We start from the raw sequence: 15454 nt of genomic DNA, 5'->3' as shown, positions 1-15454 counted from the left end.
AGGTGGAACAAACGAATGGGCCCCCCACTGGGGCCCAGGAGCAGGCTCTGCCCAGAGAGGTTGCCCAGGACAGCTGAGCATCTCCCGCCTGGAGGACCTTTCCCTCCCACCCCTCTCCACTGCGCCTTCTCAGAGCCCTTATTGTCCTCTTTGGGGCCCTAGTAGTCCCTGCCCAGGGGGAGCCGTCAGGCGGCCACGGGAGGCTGAACCTTGCACACAGTAGGTCCTTGGCATCGACGAGGACCTACCATCCATCAGAGGCCAGATCGACAGGTACACAAATTCTTGGGATGCCACATCCCAAGGTGTCAGGACCCTGGGAGAGTTTTCCTAGCAAAGCTGGGCTACATGTGGGGTTCCTGCTCCCTGAGGCCTGACTCCTCTCAGCACACCAGTCTATACATGCGTACACACCACCCGCAACATACACACACACACAAGCGTGTGCACACAGAGGCGAGTCTCCGTTCTCGCATGCTCTCTCACGCACACATTCCAAGAAAAACATGCCTACACACTGAAGGGTGGCACGGTCTTGTCAGGGACACAGACAGGTCCCGTGTGCAGCAGAGCCCCCTGCTGGCCAGGTCTGGCACTCGTCTCCCCCACTGCCCAGAGTGGGCAGGGTGCCCTCATTCCCTCCACCCCACCTCCCGCATCGCACTCTCCAGGCCCCTCAGCCCCCAACCACGCCCCAGGATCACCCCTCCCCATCTCCTACAGAGAAGCAGTGTCCCAGTCCCCTGCAGAAGGACACAGCAACTGTGGGACCTTAGAAAGGCTCTCCCTTTGGTCAAGGAGTACGGCAGGGAGGCCAGAGCCCCTTTTCAGACAAGACAGAGCCAGGGGCAGTCATTCCTGGCGGCAGGAGAATGCCCGCAATGTCTCTTCTAGACCATCATATCCATTCTCTGACTCCACACTGAACAGCTCACTTCAGAGGAGACATGGGAAGAACTCTGGAACTGGCTCCCTCTATGGTCCCATGCACCCCTCTCCAGAAGTTCTTCCTGTTGTCTGACCACCTGGACAGAGACAACAGGTGCACCCACTGGTTTCTTGCAGGGGAGAGCTCAGTTCTAGTCAAGCAGAGACCACATCCCTTCCCAGGGCAGGTCTCAGCAGATTCCAAAAGTCTCCCCCAGGGCACATGGGGCTCCCTGCAGGGAGAGGCTCAGCTCCACCCCTGAAACCACCCACCCCCTCACCCCAGGCCCTGCCCAACCCTCCCAGGCCAGCCCTTCACCCAGCCTAGGAGCTGAACCTCTCCCTAATCCCGCCCATGATGCCCCAGAGGCAGCTGGAAGGGTGGAGGAGACGGTGGCTCTGCAGGGACAAACAACCTCCCCCTGGCTCCTGCCCATGAGGGAGCTGGGATGGTTTCTGGGCTGGGCTCTGTAATCAGAAGACAGATGCCATCGCCATCAGCCCCAGATCCTACCCTTCCCCAGTTTGCCTGGCCCTGCATTTGGGGACACAGTAAAAGCAACAGCAGTAATGAACATTATTGAGCCCTCCCCAGACACCAGGCACACTGGGCATGCGTTACCTCATTTAACAGCAGAGCAGCCTCTTAGGGTAAGCGTGACACCCACCCACCCACCACCTGGACCCCTTGGCCCCCCACTCAGTCTGGTGCTAGGTAGGAAATGCTGGGCTCACCCACGGGGGAACCGAGGGGTGGGGGATGGGGGCTGGTGAGAGATCACTGTCCCAGCATCAAGAGGGCCGATATGGAAAAAGGGTCACACTTGCCATTGGTACTGGCCCCAGCCCTTTTCTGGCTGTGTGACCTCAAGCTCACACAGGTTTTCTTATTTCTTCAGCTACAAAATGAAGCTAGTTGCTAGGAAAGCATTCTGGGAACCTATAAATGGGAGGCGTTATGGCCTCTGGGTGTGGCTCCCCCTATGGGGGGAGCCTACATCCTACCCACCAGAGAGTGGACTCTGATTCCTGAGTCTACCCACCTCACCATATCCACCACTCTGCTGCAAGACACCATCACTGCTCTGGCCCCTGACAGTCCAGACTAATTGTTTTAATATTATGGCCACCAGACTCTGTGGGACATGCCTCTAAGCTTCACGCCCACCACACCCCCTTCCTCTGTGCTCCAGCTACCCTGGCCTCCTTCCAGTTCTTTTGAGGACCAGGCACCCTTCCAGCCTCAGGTCCTTTGCACATGCTGTTTTCTGGAATGGTGTTCTCTCTTCCCCAGCTCCCTCCCTGCCTCACCAACCCACACCCTAATTAACTCCTACTCACCCTGCAGTTCCCAGCAAAAAAGTCACTTCCCCAGAGACACCTCCTCTGGGCCCCAGATCAGGTCAGGTCCCTGGGCACCCTCTCATAGCACTCTTGAGTAAGTGTCTATAACTTTATGAAGTTATTTTGACCAACATCCCCCTGTGAGTTCTAGAAAGCTGGGACCATGTCTGCTTTGCTGGGAGTCAAATCCTCAGCTCCTGGCACACACCTGGCACAGGGTGGATGCTCGTCTCTCCTCAGAGTCCACGGTGGCAGGGCCCTGGTCCCTAGCAGGGGTCTACCTGGGGCAGGGGCTGCTTCAGATCTTTGTTTATCTTTTTGCACCCCATGCCTTGCTCATTGGGAACCAGACCCAGAAAGTGGGGGTGCTGGAATAAGGGAGAGAGGGGTAGAGAGAAAGGGGAAGCTGCTTCCATCCCCTTTGCAGTGTCCTCTGTGCCCTCACCGCAGCTGGCCAAGCCCTCATCCCCTCAGGGCTGGCCCACCCCATCCACAGATCCCTCTCCCTAGAATGTAACACTTGTCTCTCCTCCCCTACCTTCCCTTAACTGATCCCTTATCCTCCAGGTCTCAGCTTGACTGTTTCCAAAAAGCTTCATGGACTGCTAGTAAGGAACCTGCCAGGGTCCCACAGATAGCGGCAGCTCCGATTCACGCCCAGGTCTGTCTGCCGGCAGAGCCCAGGCTCTCAGCCACCTCATTACACGCCTCATTACTACCAGTTTCTGCCTCGAGGCCCGGCCGAAAGACACGCCCCCTCTCTAGGCCTCAGTTTCCTCCTGCGGGTTCGGCCTTCTCTAGATTTCAGGAAGATGGCTGAGAAGACCAAGGTGGGGCAGGAGGCAAAGGGAGGAGGGGGTAAGGGGAAAGGAGAGGAGGGAGTCAGGGAGAGCGCAGAGGGGCGGTAGCCTTGGGCCAGCCAGACGTGAGAAACGCCAACTATGCGAACTACGCCAGCCTCTGAGCTATGAATAGTGCGGGCAGGCTGGCAGCCCAGGTCTGCCCTTCCCGCCCCGCAGCCCCCGACCCCAATCCTCCCACGCCAGCCCAGCACAGGGGCCTGAAATGGGGCGGAGGCCAAGGAGGCACGCTTGGGGCGGAGGCTGAGTGGCAGGAGCGAAGGGGTGTGGCCATGTAAATGAAATGCAAATATGGAGCGACGGGCGTATCCGATTGGCGGATCTCTGTCGGTCTGGGAACTTGCGCCTCAACAAGAGGCAGTAAATACCCAGCCCACAGCACCTGCCCATACCCGCCTCCACCCAGGCGGCTGCGCGCCCACGCCTGGAGGTCCCCCGGGTCACCCCGTGGCTGAAATCCCACTGATGCTGTGCACTGAAGGCCTCTCATCCTCTTCTGTCAAGGCCCTGTAAGGCTCTGCCACCGTCTGACACCAGCCTTGCCTACCCCAGCGCCAGGTCAGCCTCGCCTCCTTGGGGCTCACATGCCTGACAGACAGCTGAGTACTTGGGAAACTGCAACAGCCCTGTGCCTGCCTCTGGATCCCCCTTCCCCATCAGTGACTGCAGAGGGGAGCACACTGGGCTAGGGCCAGGAGACCCAGTCAGCAGCCCAGTCTTGCCCTTTGTGTGCCCCTAAACAAGTCAGGCAACCTCAGAGCCCAGCTCTGAGTGACACTGGGAAAAGAGGAGTCAAAGAGACCTGAGTGCAAGTCCCGGCTGTGTGATCCCCGTCAAATCTCTTCCCTCTCCAAGCCTCAGTCTCCTCAGCTGTAAATGGGTCCTTGAGAGGACTCAGTGTTGAGTCCCTGGCACATAGGAGTTTTTCAACAAATCTTAGTTCGATAGTCCACAAAGGATTTTTTTTTAATTAATAAAACAGTCCCTGACTTTATAAAGAGATAGACATGCAACAAATAGTCTGCAGATCATAGTGTTTAAAAGTTCCTAACAGGATTCAGAGGAACTTGGGTTTGAATCCCAATTTGGTCCCACTTCCTGGCTGTGTATCCTTGGACTAGTTACTAACCTCTCTGAGCTTCTGTTTCTGCACTTATGAAATAGAGATAATCTATTCCACATGGGGTTGCTGTGCAGATTAAAGAGATAGTGTGTGTAAAGTGCTCAGCACGGCAACGTTAACTGCAACCAATATTCCTATTGTTATTATTTTGTGGTTCTCACAATGCAGGGCCAAGTGCTTTGGTAAGGTTCATTTCATTAGTCAGTAATATTCAGTCAATAGGGCCTGGTCTAGAAGCTGGAAATAGAACAGTGAATAGGAAGAAGTCCCTACCTTCATGGGACTTAAGGTCTAGTGCGCAGAGGAGGAAGTTCCCATATATTTGAGAAAATTGGGGGGGAGGGGCAGTGCTTTACAGAGAAGGATATTTGAACTGGGCGTTGAAGGATGAATAGGAGTTTGAGAAATGGAGAAGGCAGGGAAGGCTAAATCAGACAAGGGGAAGAGATGGTGTGGCAAATTTCTGGAAAGGGGAGGAGGGTGATGCATCCCACTCCTATCCCGTCCTCTCCATCTCCAACTCCAGTTTCAGCCCTCATCATCACCTCTCACCTGGTCTGCTGCTGCCACTGCCCAACACCCTGCCATGGCTCTACAGTGTCTATGGGAGCAAGTCAAGTCCCTCAGTATGGCATGAGGGGTCCACCATGAGCGGGGAGGGGAGGGGCAGGATCCAGCCCTCATGGGCCTTGACAATCTCCTCTCCCGCTACTCTTGATCTCATGCTCATTGACCCTGTAAGAGGCCAGGCTGGTTCACACGGAATGGGCTTTGCTCGTGCTGGGTCCTTCTGTAGGGAATGCCTTTTTCTCCCTTCTCCAGCACCCCCTCCTGCCCCAGCAGACCTCTGGCAAGCCTGGGCAGGCCTCGCCTCTTCAGTGAAGCCTTCTTCCTCTCAGGGCTGGAGCGTCTTTAGAGCCGGCAGGGGCTCGGCCCTTGTTTCCTTATGAAGCCCTGGGGTCCTCCACACCACTCAAGAGCAGACCCAGACTCCAGGCAGCCCCAGGGGGTCCCTGTGCACAGCAGAGTCACAGAGGAGCAGAACATAACCGTGCTGTCCATATCCACCACCCTCCTTCATTATGCCAACCCCTGCTTGGACTTCCAGGCTCAGCTGCGGGCAGGGAGACAGGCTACCTTCCCAGGGACGGGGGCGTCCTCCCAGGCTCTGCCCTGTCAGGGAATGCAGCAGTGACACAGGACAAGCTTAGAATTCAGAAAGAGCCAGATTACAGTCCGATGCTGGGCTTAGCGCAGTTGTTTACCCTATCGGGGTCTCAGTTCTTGTATCAGTAAACATTCAACCACTTCATGATGGCCCCTGAAAACGGATCAAAAGAAGTTTCACTAAAGAACGATCCACTGGACGATAGGTTTGGAAGCAGGAGATAAGGAGATTAATCGTATCACCAACTGGCTTTTAACCAATCCCTACAGTGATTCTACCCAGCGGCACCGTTTCCATCTTTAAACCCCTGTTCCCGCCATTGTGGCCATGTTCACACTCGAATGATATCACAGTGAAGACACTCGCGGGTGTCTGCTTCAGGTCTGTCTCCTCCAGTTAAGCCAGGCCATTTTTATCTTAACATTTTTGGCAGGGGGCTGCAAGGGGGTGTTCTGGACTTGCAGGCAGCGTAGAGCCAAATCTCAGAGCCCATGGTTATAAAATCTTAGTGGAGCTTTCGGGTAGTAGGAAAAACAGACAAGAAACCGCTTGAGGGCAGGGCTGAGTCTTATTCATCCAGGTCCCAAAACCCACAGAGGGGCTGAGACACAGGAAGTGAGAGGGCACCCAGAAATGATCACCAAATGAACAAAGGCCCGTTTGCATTAAGATCTGGCTGCTGCCCGATTTTCCCAGGCACTGAACCTGCAGTTTCTGGTGTCAGGTCCTTCTCCTGCCCCAGGCTGAAATTAGGGAGAGGGCAGGAGGGACACTGAGCAACCAGCCCTGGGAATGTCCTCCGTGCCCCCAGGCCACACTCGGTCTCTCAGATGATGCCTTCCCTAGCACTGTGGGAACCTAAGCATCTGGGAGCCACTGGAGGAGGGAAAGGTCCCGGTGGGAAAGGGAAGGGGGCCTATTTCTCTATCCCATCAGCAGCCCCGGCCTTGTTGCATGGTCCCCATCTTCTGACTCCTACCCTCCCCTCTTGCAGATATCCCACCTCCCTCCCAGGCTCTGGGCCCAGCCTCAGCTGCCCCCTCCCCCCGTCTCACCTCCACCAGGTGCTGCAGGGAGGAGGGGGGCACAGTGCCAAGGCTTCATTAGAGCTAATGAGGGTTCAGCTCTGCAGATGCCAGTGCAAGATATGGGAGAGTCCCAGAACCGCCCGCAGCCCCCCAGCATGCAGGACCTTGGGTCCTCAGCTCCCTCCTCCCCGTCTCTTGCGGAGGAAGCAGGGGCCACACCCTCAGAAGAGGAAAGGGAGATTTAGGAGAATCTTCCCAAGTCCAGAGAGTGCCATGACACCAAGGAGAGAACAGGGTGTGGGGGCGCCAACTAGAAAACAGCCTCAGGGTGGGGCAGGGCTCTCACCTGGGCTGCCAAGCCCCCACTGTCCACAAACCTGCCAGCTGAAACCCGCTCCTCCCTCCCTCCTTCCATGGAATCACAGCAGGTCAGTGGAAGAGACTATGGGCACTTCTCCACCACCCTCAGATTATAACTCAGCAAACTGGGCCCCCTCATCTGGCTTCCATCCTCCCTCTTTTGCCTGTCCCATCCCTCTGCCTCTTCTCCTCTGCATTGTCCTTTCTCGAGGAAGACTGGCCCTGAGCTCACATCCGTGCCCATCTTCCTCTACTTTATACGTGGGATGCCTGCCACAGCATGGCGTGCCAAGTGGTGCTATGTCCACACCCAGGATCCGAACCAGTGAACCTGGGCCGCCGAAGCGGAACGTGCGCACTTAACCGCTGCGCCACCGGCCCGGTCCCTCTCCAGCTGAAATCTAGAAAGATGTTCCCTCTCTGGGGGCTTCTCCCTCCCTTCCTCCCTCCCTTTTGAAGAAGGACACAGTTTCCGCCGCAGTGATAAGGAGGGAAACCGTGGTGGAGGGTAGGAGTCTCCACTTCAGCCTCCCTTTCCAGCCTTTCGGGGGCTCTCAGGGGCAGGAACAACTCAAACAGCCCAGATCTCCAGCTCTCCCACCTATCGAGGGCTCTAAGTCCTGCATCCACCCTCGAGTCTCTCCAGGGAGCTCTCACACTCTTTGAGGAAAAGAAAAAGGAAGAAGAAGCCCCAGACTTAGGAGCCCAGAGCCGGACAGAATTCAAGCTGGGGACTGATAGAAACCAGGCACGGGGCCAAAATGAACTCTGCCCTTCCCCAGATTGACCCCCGCTTGGGGGCCAAGACTCCTAGAGTGGTTATCCTCCCACATAGCTCCCACATGTCCCCCCAGCCTGGCTACATTCCTCTGGCCCACACACCTCCTGCCAGCCTGCCCGCCCAAAGAAGCCAGCCTGGGTTTGTTTCCCTCCTTGGCTTGTGGGTCTCAGTCATCCCCATGCCCCGCCCCAGGCTCTCTCCTCCCAGGGATTCAGGCTGAGCTTTGAAAGGGTCACTTCAAAGAGGACCTGCCTGCCGAGGGCCCAGTCAGACCCAGGGCCAGCTCCTCGGCCAGATTCCCGGTGGCTGGGGACAAAGGCCCCACTGTTCCCCCGACCCCCAGACGCCCCCAAATGCACGGGCATAAGAAGTCTTTCTTTCTCCAGTTCCGCTCCTTACAGGGCCTGGCTCTCCACCCCTCCTCCAGGAGGGCTGGCGGGTAGGAGGTCAGGGAGCCACCAGTTCCTGCCCACCACCACCATACACCCAACCCCCCTGGGCAGCCAGGACGTGGAGGCAGCCTTAGGGCCAAGTTCAGCACCAGCAGCCCAGGTGCCCCTCAACCACCAAGCCCTTCCCTGGCCTGCCATGGCCTCCCACCTTCTCCCACCCATCAGAGCCACAGCCATCCTTCCAGGCCTCCTCCAGGCAGCCTATCAGGACTCCCTCTCCTCAGAGGAACCTCACAGCCCAAACCACAGCAGCCGCTCCCACTCCCCTCCCAGGTCCCCGCAGCGGGAACCAGCTCTCACCCGCTCCTCTCATTTTCTACCACACGGTGCTGATCCCAAAGCAGGGCCCTTAGGGTTTTCTGTGTCAACCCCTCATCCAATGCCTGCATTCTCTCTAGCCCAGCCTGTGCTTGCTCACCTCCACTGATGGCAGCCTCATTACCTCCAGGGACAGCCCATTTCCCATTTCTTCTTCAGATTACTTCAACCATAATGGGTTCTCTTTACTGAGCCCAAAGCGTGGTGTTCTCATTCCCATCCATTGACTGTTGTTTGTTTAATAATAGTTGCTACTAATTGTTGAGATGACCAAATGTCAGCCAGTTTACCTGTATTACCTCACTGAATCTTCTCAACAATTTTAAGGGATTATTTCAGGGATAAGAAAACTGAGACTAAAAACAATTAAGTACCTTGGGCACGGTGGCACAGTGAATAAGGGGGAGAGCTGAAATGTGACCTCAGCAGGCTGAAGGCAGGGCCCGCACACCCAGCCTGCCTCCCAGTGTGCAGGGGCCACACCAGGCCCGGGCCTCTCTTCTCCCCCGGCTGCCTGTCTGTGCTAGAAGGCAGACTGCATCCCCCGCACTCAGTCTTCTTTCTCCCAGCCAGCTCCCCCCGAGGCTTTGTCAGCAGATGAAGTATGGTCTGGGGATAGTGACTGACCGATGTTCATTCAAACCAGCAAATGGGGAGCAGGGGGAGTCAGAGGGGAAGAGGGCACCTGCCCAGGGGCACAAGGGTTTGAGGAGGTTGGAGGAGACGACCCTCGGCCGAAGGTTTTAGACTGGAAGTGGCTGGAAATCCAACACACCTTCCAGTGAAAGATGGAGAACTAAGAGCTGTGACAGGCCCTGCTCCAAACCAGACACTCTGTCTACCCCTCAACTTGAAAGGCACAGAATCTTTCACCAGGGGGATTCTGGGCTGAACATCTCAGGGCCAGAGAGATGAAAAGAACAGGCCTCTGTAGTCTTTTCCCACGTGCCCGCTGCTCGGCACCATTCCCTTGGAACTCTGGGGAAGAAGGGAGGGAGGGAGAGCAGGAGAGAAGCCAGGAGACTGCGGGGCCCCAGTGGCCCCTGTTAAGCCTTAGAGGGCAGTCATGACAGGATGTGGGTGAGCTTTCCCTTCCTTTCTAGATTTGCCTCAGGCCCTCCTGGCATCCATAACACAGCGAGGCACCTCTAGGCTGCCTTCCCAAGACCCCAATCCCAGAGACTTCTAAAGGGTTGGACTACAGGATTCTGTGGTTTTTCCATACATTGTCAGTCAGTCAGTCAACAGTTTCTGAGTACCGGCTGCGTGCGAGGCCCTGTGGATACCAGGATAAACCTGACATCTCTGTGGCCACTTGGAACGAGGTTAAGAGCATGCTCAACTCCTTAGCTCGGCCACTTAGTAGTTGTGTGACCCTAGGAGGCCACGTAATCTCACTGTGCCAGTTTCTTCATCTGTCAAATGGGATGATGTTAATGTACCTACCTCGTGGTAAGCACTATGGAAGTAGTTGCTATTAATATTCTTCTTCCCCTCAAATATCTCCAGCCTGGTGGGGGAGACTGACGTGCAGACCGACCGTCACAGCGCCGGGGGCAGAGCTGAGCACAGGGCACCCCGGGAGGCCAGGGGAAGGGCTGCTCCCTGACTTGCACATCACAAACATTTACGGAGGGCTGTTCTGTGCCAGGCGCTGTGCTGGTCACTGGGGACACAGAGAAGAACGGGACACATTGTCCACTCATCCCTGCTCCTCCACGCCCTCCCCTCTCCCTCCCTGTCCCAGAGCCCTGCACTGAAGGGGGACACCAGGGACAGAAGCATGTGAGGAAAAGCATAGCCTGGGAGCCCGGGAGTCAGAACACCTGGGTTCACATCCACCACTCACAGGCTACCTGATTTTGTGCCCTCTCTGGCCTCAGTTTCCCCCCTGTAGCATGAGGGAGTTGGACAAGATGACCACTCTGGTCCGGACCGGCTCTGACAGGTGATGAAAATGCTCCACCCCCACAGAGATTTAAACTCACCCTGAAGTCCAGTGCCAAACCCACCCCAGCCTGACGTCCCACTGAGGCAGTGGGGAGCAGATGCCTCCTGGTACTGACTGGCACTGCCCTGCAGATGAGCTGGCACAATTTCACATGAAACAGGGGGGCCTGGATCTAAAGGCGGGTTGTTTGAAGGGGGTGGGGGGTGCTAGGGGAAAGGCAGAGCCAGCTCCCACAGGCCCTATTCATGGCTCTCTCCGGGGAGGGAGAGAGAGCAGGATAATTCAAACCAGGCTTTGTCCAAACCCCTGACCAAGCCAATATCTCACCTTTGAACCCCTGCAGCCAACAGAGCAGGACTGACGCCCCCTTTGGAAGGAAAGCACCAATGAAGCAAGCCACTGCCCAAGTGCTACGGACTGGCACAGGGTGGGATGCGAGCTTGGAGGAGTAAATGAGCTGACTGCCCACCCAGCAACATGGACGGGCACCTGAGGCTTCACCACCCCGTGGCCTCTGGTCCCCAGCCGTGAGAAAGACAAGCAACCAAGCTCCAATCCAGTGAGACGTCGACCTTGATCTTGCACTGTGTCCAAGATGAACCCAGACTTGGGGTGGGAGTGACAGCGGCACAAAGCAGGTCCTGAGCAGGATAGCAGGGTGAGAGCATGGACACGGGCCAGACTACCGGGTTCCTCCCCTGGCTCTGCTCCTTGTTAGCCATGTGATTTCGGCCAAGCTATTAGCTCTTTGTGCCTCAGTGTCCTCAAAGGTAAAATGGGGACAGTAATCGTATCCACGTCACGGTGGTGTTGTGAGGATTAAATGTGGTAACTTACATAAATCCTGGCCCAGAATAATTGCCATCTATGCCTTAACTAGCAGCTATACTATTAAAGCAACTCCTCCTCCTTAAAAATGCTTTTTTTTCAGGCACTAATGTATGTGATCATTTGAACATATTTGCATCTGCCATGAATCTCTCCAGATTCCTACACTGGACTCCAACATCATAAGAGTCTACCTAGGGCCAGCCCTGGAGGCCTAGTGGTTAAGTTTGGTGCACCCCGCTTCAGTGGCCCGGGTTTGGTTCCTGGGCATGGACCTACACCACTCTGTTAGCGGCTATGCTGTGCTGGAGGCCCACATACTAAAAAATAGAGGAAGATTGGCAGGGATGTTAGCTCAGGGCAAATCTTCCTCAGCCAAAAAAAAAAAAAAAAAAAAAACGGAAAGAAAAGAAAGAAAGAATCTACCTAAACCACTATACCGGAGGGAACTTCCCTGCGTGATGCTCCAGGCTAGCCTGGGATGCTGCCGCTCACAAGCCTCGCCCTAGAAGCTCTCCCAAATAGCTACCTACAATCCCTCCTACTGTAACTTATTCCATTCTCCTCTGTAGTCTCTCTTTTCACCTTACACATCATGAAGTCCGTCTAAGGATCCCTGCAACGAAGGAGAAAGCAATAAATGCCTCTGCCCACTCCCTGATCTGCCCTGATCTGCAGCCGGGACCCTCCCTCATCCCCGTTCCCACCCATGCCAACAATGCTGCACCCCCGGGGGGCCAGAGAGGCCTCTGGTTCCATTCCCCAGGAGCTCAAGTTTGGCCTGATGAGGGGGGACAGAGGTCCCCATCCAGGCTGCCCAAACACAAGGCCTATTCCCTGGGTCCAGTCGCTCTCTGCTTGGGCTGGGATCCTCAAAAGCCTGCCCCATTCCCCATGTGTCCCAAAGCCACCTTCCTAATAATGCTCGCCTCCACAAAGCTTCATCTTGTACTGTGACTCCTATCAGGAGACCCGGGTTCCAGCCCTGGCACGATCTCTGTGTAGTCTCAGACTCTAATAGCTCCCCCAACACCCCCACCCCTGCCCACTCACTGGGCTTTTGAGGCCCACAAACCCAGCATTGAAGGTCAGGAATTTACTGTTCTCATCATTCCCAAGGGGAGGGTGGGGTCTCAGATGCAGGAACTTGGAGCTCTCAGCCACCTAGGGGTGGACCCAACCACCTTGTGAGCAAGTGGAAGAAGAGGCTGGGGCTGGGGGCCTGTGAGCTGTGTTTGGAGGCGAAATGATGGGTTATGTAATCGAGATTCAAATTGCATGCCAATGAGCACATCGCAGTGAGAGTTGCCACTTTGGGGAATGGGGTTGTTGCCCTGGCCAGGGGAAGAACCACGTGGGACCCAATGCATCCACCCCCAGCAGGGCCTCAGGTGGGGGTGGGGGTTGCAGATGAGGTATGTGTTGGTCTGGGGGGAGAATCCAAAAGACTCAGGCTTAATGACCTCCACCCCCACCCCCTGTCCATCTTGAAATTCAAGTTTGTAATTAGGAAACGCTTTGGCTGAAAGATGGAGAGGGAATCCAGGGAGAGAGATGCAGACTGAGGGAGAGCTGAGCATACAGCCAGCTCCTGAGAAACACACTAGTGTCAGGAAGAGGTTACAAAGCACCAGACCCCAGCTCCAGCACTGGGGGGAGGGCTGGGGAGGAGCATTCCTAAGTCCTCCAGCACTGTCAAAAGAGGAGGAGGCCTCAGCCCAGGCCTTGACCCCAACCTGGACCCCCAGGGAACTTTTTTTCCAAGCTGAGAAAACGACTGGCCTGAGAGTGTTCCATCTTTCAACTTGGGAAGGGGCAGTATGTGTTGGGGTGCTCCAACAGGACTGGGCAGCCAGGCTCAGAGGTAGGGGGCTGGCCCCATGGGGCTCCGAGGCCCCTGCTGGCCCCTCCCCAGCCTCAGCAGCTGGCAGATGAAAGGACCCAAGCAAAGCAGCCCAGCGCTGAGTAATGCCCCTGGCACCCCGTGCCCAGACCCACCCACAGCCAGCCTGAGGGGACAGAGGGGAGGGCTGCTGCGCCTGCAGGGCCGGAGGTGCCGGGCCTGTTTCTCTTCCCCGGGACCCAGAAGGGTGGCGGATCCGCGTCCCGCAGCTCGTCGCGCGGTCGGGCCCGGCAGGGGGCGAGTGTGGTGCGGGGAGGTAGGTGTCCGGCCGTTGTGGCCAAGGACATCCCTCTCCGGGAACCCCCTCCCCCACTCTCTCTCCCTCCAGCTGTGCCGGGGCCTCGCCAACGGAAAACGAAAACTCGGGCAGAGGAAACGGCGGCAGGCGCCCCGCCTGAAAAACCCGGACAAAAGGCGCGGGCCTCCCGCCCCCGCTGCCCAGCCCCCGGGGGTCTGGCACCGCCGCCCCGGTCGGTGCCCCCTGCCCTGGCAACCCTGTGAGCGTCCCGGCCCCATGCCTACCTCCCTCCTTCCCACTCCCCTGTCCAGGGCAGCCCTCGCTCTGGCCCCCTCCCCAGCTCGCCAGCAGCCGATGTTCCCCGCAGGCGTGCCCGCGCTGTCCGCCCCGTGCGCCCCAGGCTGTGCCCGCCGAGCGCGGGCGCCGCGACCCCGGCCCTGCCGCCAGCTCCCCGGCAGAGCCTGGAGCCGCCCCCTCCCCTGGCCCAGCGCCCTCACCTGGGGGGGCCGGGGCTCCGGGCGGGGCGGGATCCCGACCAGGCAGAAGGCGACTCCATTCATCGGGCGGCAGCGGCAGCTCTGCGGCCAGGGCACTGCTGGGGGCGCAGGCTGGGACCCGCGAGGGGCGGGGCCGGAGGGGGCGGGGCCGAGCCTGGGGGCCTCCTCCCCGGGGCCCGCCCCCTTCGCTCCTCCCGCCGCGCTCCCGTCGGGGCGCGCTGGCCGCTGCTCCCTAAGGCAGCAGACCCGGGAAGAGGGCTGAGGCAAGGGTTTGCGCTCGCCGCGGAGTAGAGGGCAGAACACAGCCTGGGGAAGAGAGGTGATCTTGGAGGGGGAGGGGCCTCCAGGGGACCGGCCCAGATAGACGGTGACCCGGGCCGGCCGAGGAAAGGGGACAAGGGCGCCAAAAACCAGAACTAGCGCAGAGAGAGGAAGAGACGAAGGGAAAGGGAAGCAGAGAGAAACGCGGCCAGAGATGGTCCGAAACAGACCTGGAGAGACACAGAAAGCCCGGGAGAGGCAGAGACAAGATCGAGATAGAGTAGACAGAAGCAGAGAAAGTCAGAGAGAAGGATGAAGAGATCCAAGATGGAAGACAGGGAAAGGAAGAAAAAGGCTTAGGGAGCCTTCCTTCCAGAGACTCACGGAAGCTGAGACAAGGGCAGAGATGGTGATGCCTATGGGGGCTCAGCACCCCTCCATCTAGGGCCCCCCTCCCAGGCAGAGGCCGGAGACTGGAGGCTGGACCAGAGAGGCTGGCAGGTACCCCAACCAGTCTCCGAACCAGCCAGCCTGTGGCTCAGGCCTCTGGACCAGCCCATTGACCAGCTCTGTAGTGGGTGGCCGTGAGAGCAGAGACCGCCCCCAGGCCTCCCAGTCACAAGCTCCCTTCTCAGCTTCACTCTGAGCTGGGCCCAAAGAGTCACCGGGGTCCTGAGCCAGTTCCTCATTTCCCTGCTCCCAAGCAGGATCCTTCCAGCCCATCCTCTGACAGTCCAGGAAGGGACAGCCCCTCAGTCCTTCATTTCTCCTGAAAAGTTCTTTCTGCGATCTAACACCCTTCCTACCTCCTATTTCCTACAGCCTATGTTCACCTCTTTCCCAGGCCTTCTTGAAGTGTTATGGCTCCTGTATTCCTTCACCCAGATTGTGAAGAAAGGGAGGCAGAGGCCACAGATAGAAGAAATATGTTTTGGGGGTGGCCCTGTGGCGCAGTGGTTAAGTGCGCACCTTCCGCTTCTCGGCAGCCTGGGGTTCACCAATTCGGATCCCAGGTGCAGACATGGCACCGCTTGGCAAGCCATGCTGTGGTAGGCGTCCCACATATAAAGTAGAGGAAGATGAACATGGATGTTAGCTCAGGGCCAGTCTTCCTCAGCAAAAAGAGGATTGGCAGTAGTTAGCTCAGGGCTAATCTTCCTCAAAAAAAGAAAAAAAAAAGAACTATGTTTCAGATAAGGCAGGCAAGAAAGTGGGAAGCCCAGCCATGTACTGGAGTCACCCACCCGCTCTGGGACAAGGAGACCTTGGAAAACCTGTTTGTTTCACCCCCACCCCCACCACCCAGACTCTTGACAGTGAGTCAGCCCAAGACCCCCACCCCTTCATCTCTGATCAGGATCAGGGACTCAGGTCCTGGAGGGGGCAGAGCGGCCCAGACCCCACCAGGCCAACCC

General features: G+C 57.3%; 1 protein-coding gene across 1 annotated transcript in view; it reads right to left on the bottom strand.

The window, feature by feature from the left end:
- The window catches only part of ARHGAP23 (Rho GTPase activating protein 23), a 68898-nt gene extending 55002 nt beyond the window's left edge, over positions 1 to 13896 (bottom strand). The window contains exon 1 of the mRNA XM_046675308.1: positions 13779 to 13896. Coding sequence (XP_046531264.1) covers positions 13779 to 13841 — 63 coding nt within the window. The 5' untranslated portion in view covers positions 13842 to 13896. The remainder of the gene's footprint in view (positions 1 to 13778) is intronic.
- Positions 13897 to 15454: the final 1558 nt, after the last annotated feature.

Source organism: Equus quagga, chromosome 11 (genome assembly GCF_021613505.1).
Source record: "Equus quagga isolate Etosha38 chromosome 11, UCLA_HA_Equagga_1.0, whole genome shotgun sequence".
Classification (NCBI taxonomy): domain Eukaryota; kingdom Metazoa; phylum Chordata; class Mammalia; order Perissodactyla; family Equidae; genus Equus; species Equus quagga.
Note: the sequence above shows the minus strand (reverse complement) of the source record. Positions and strands in the feature narration are given on the sequence as shown.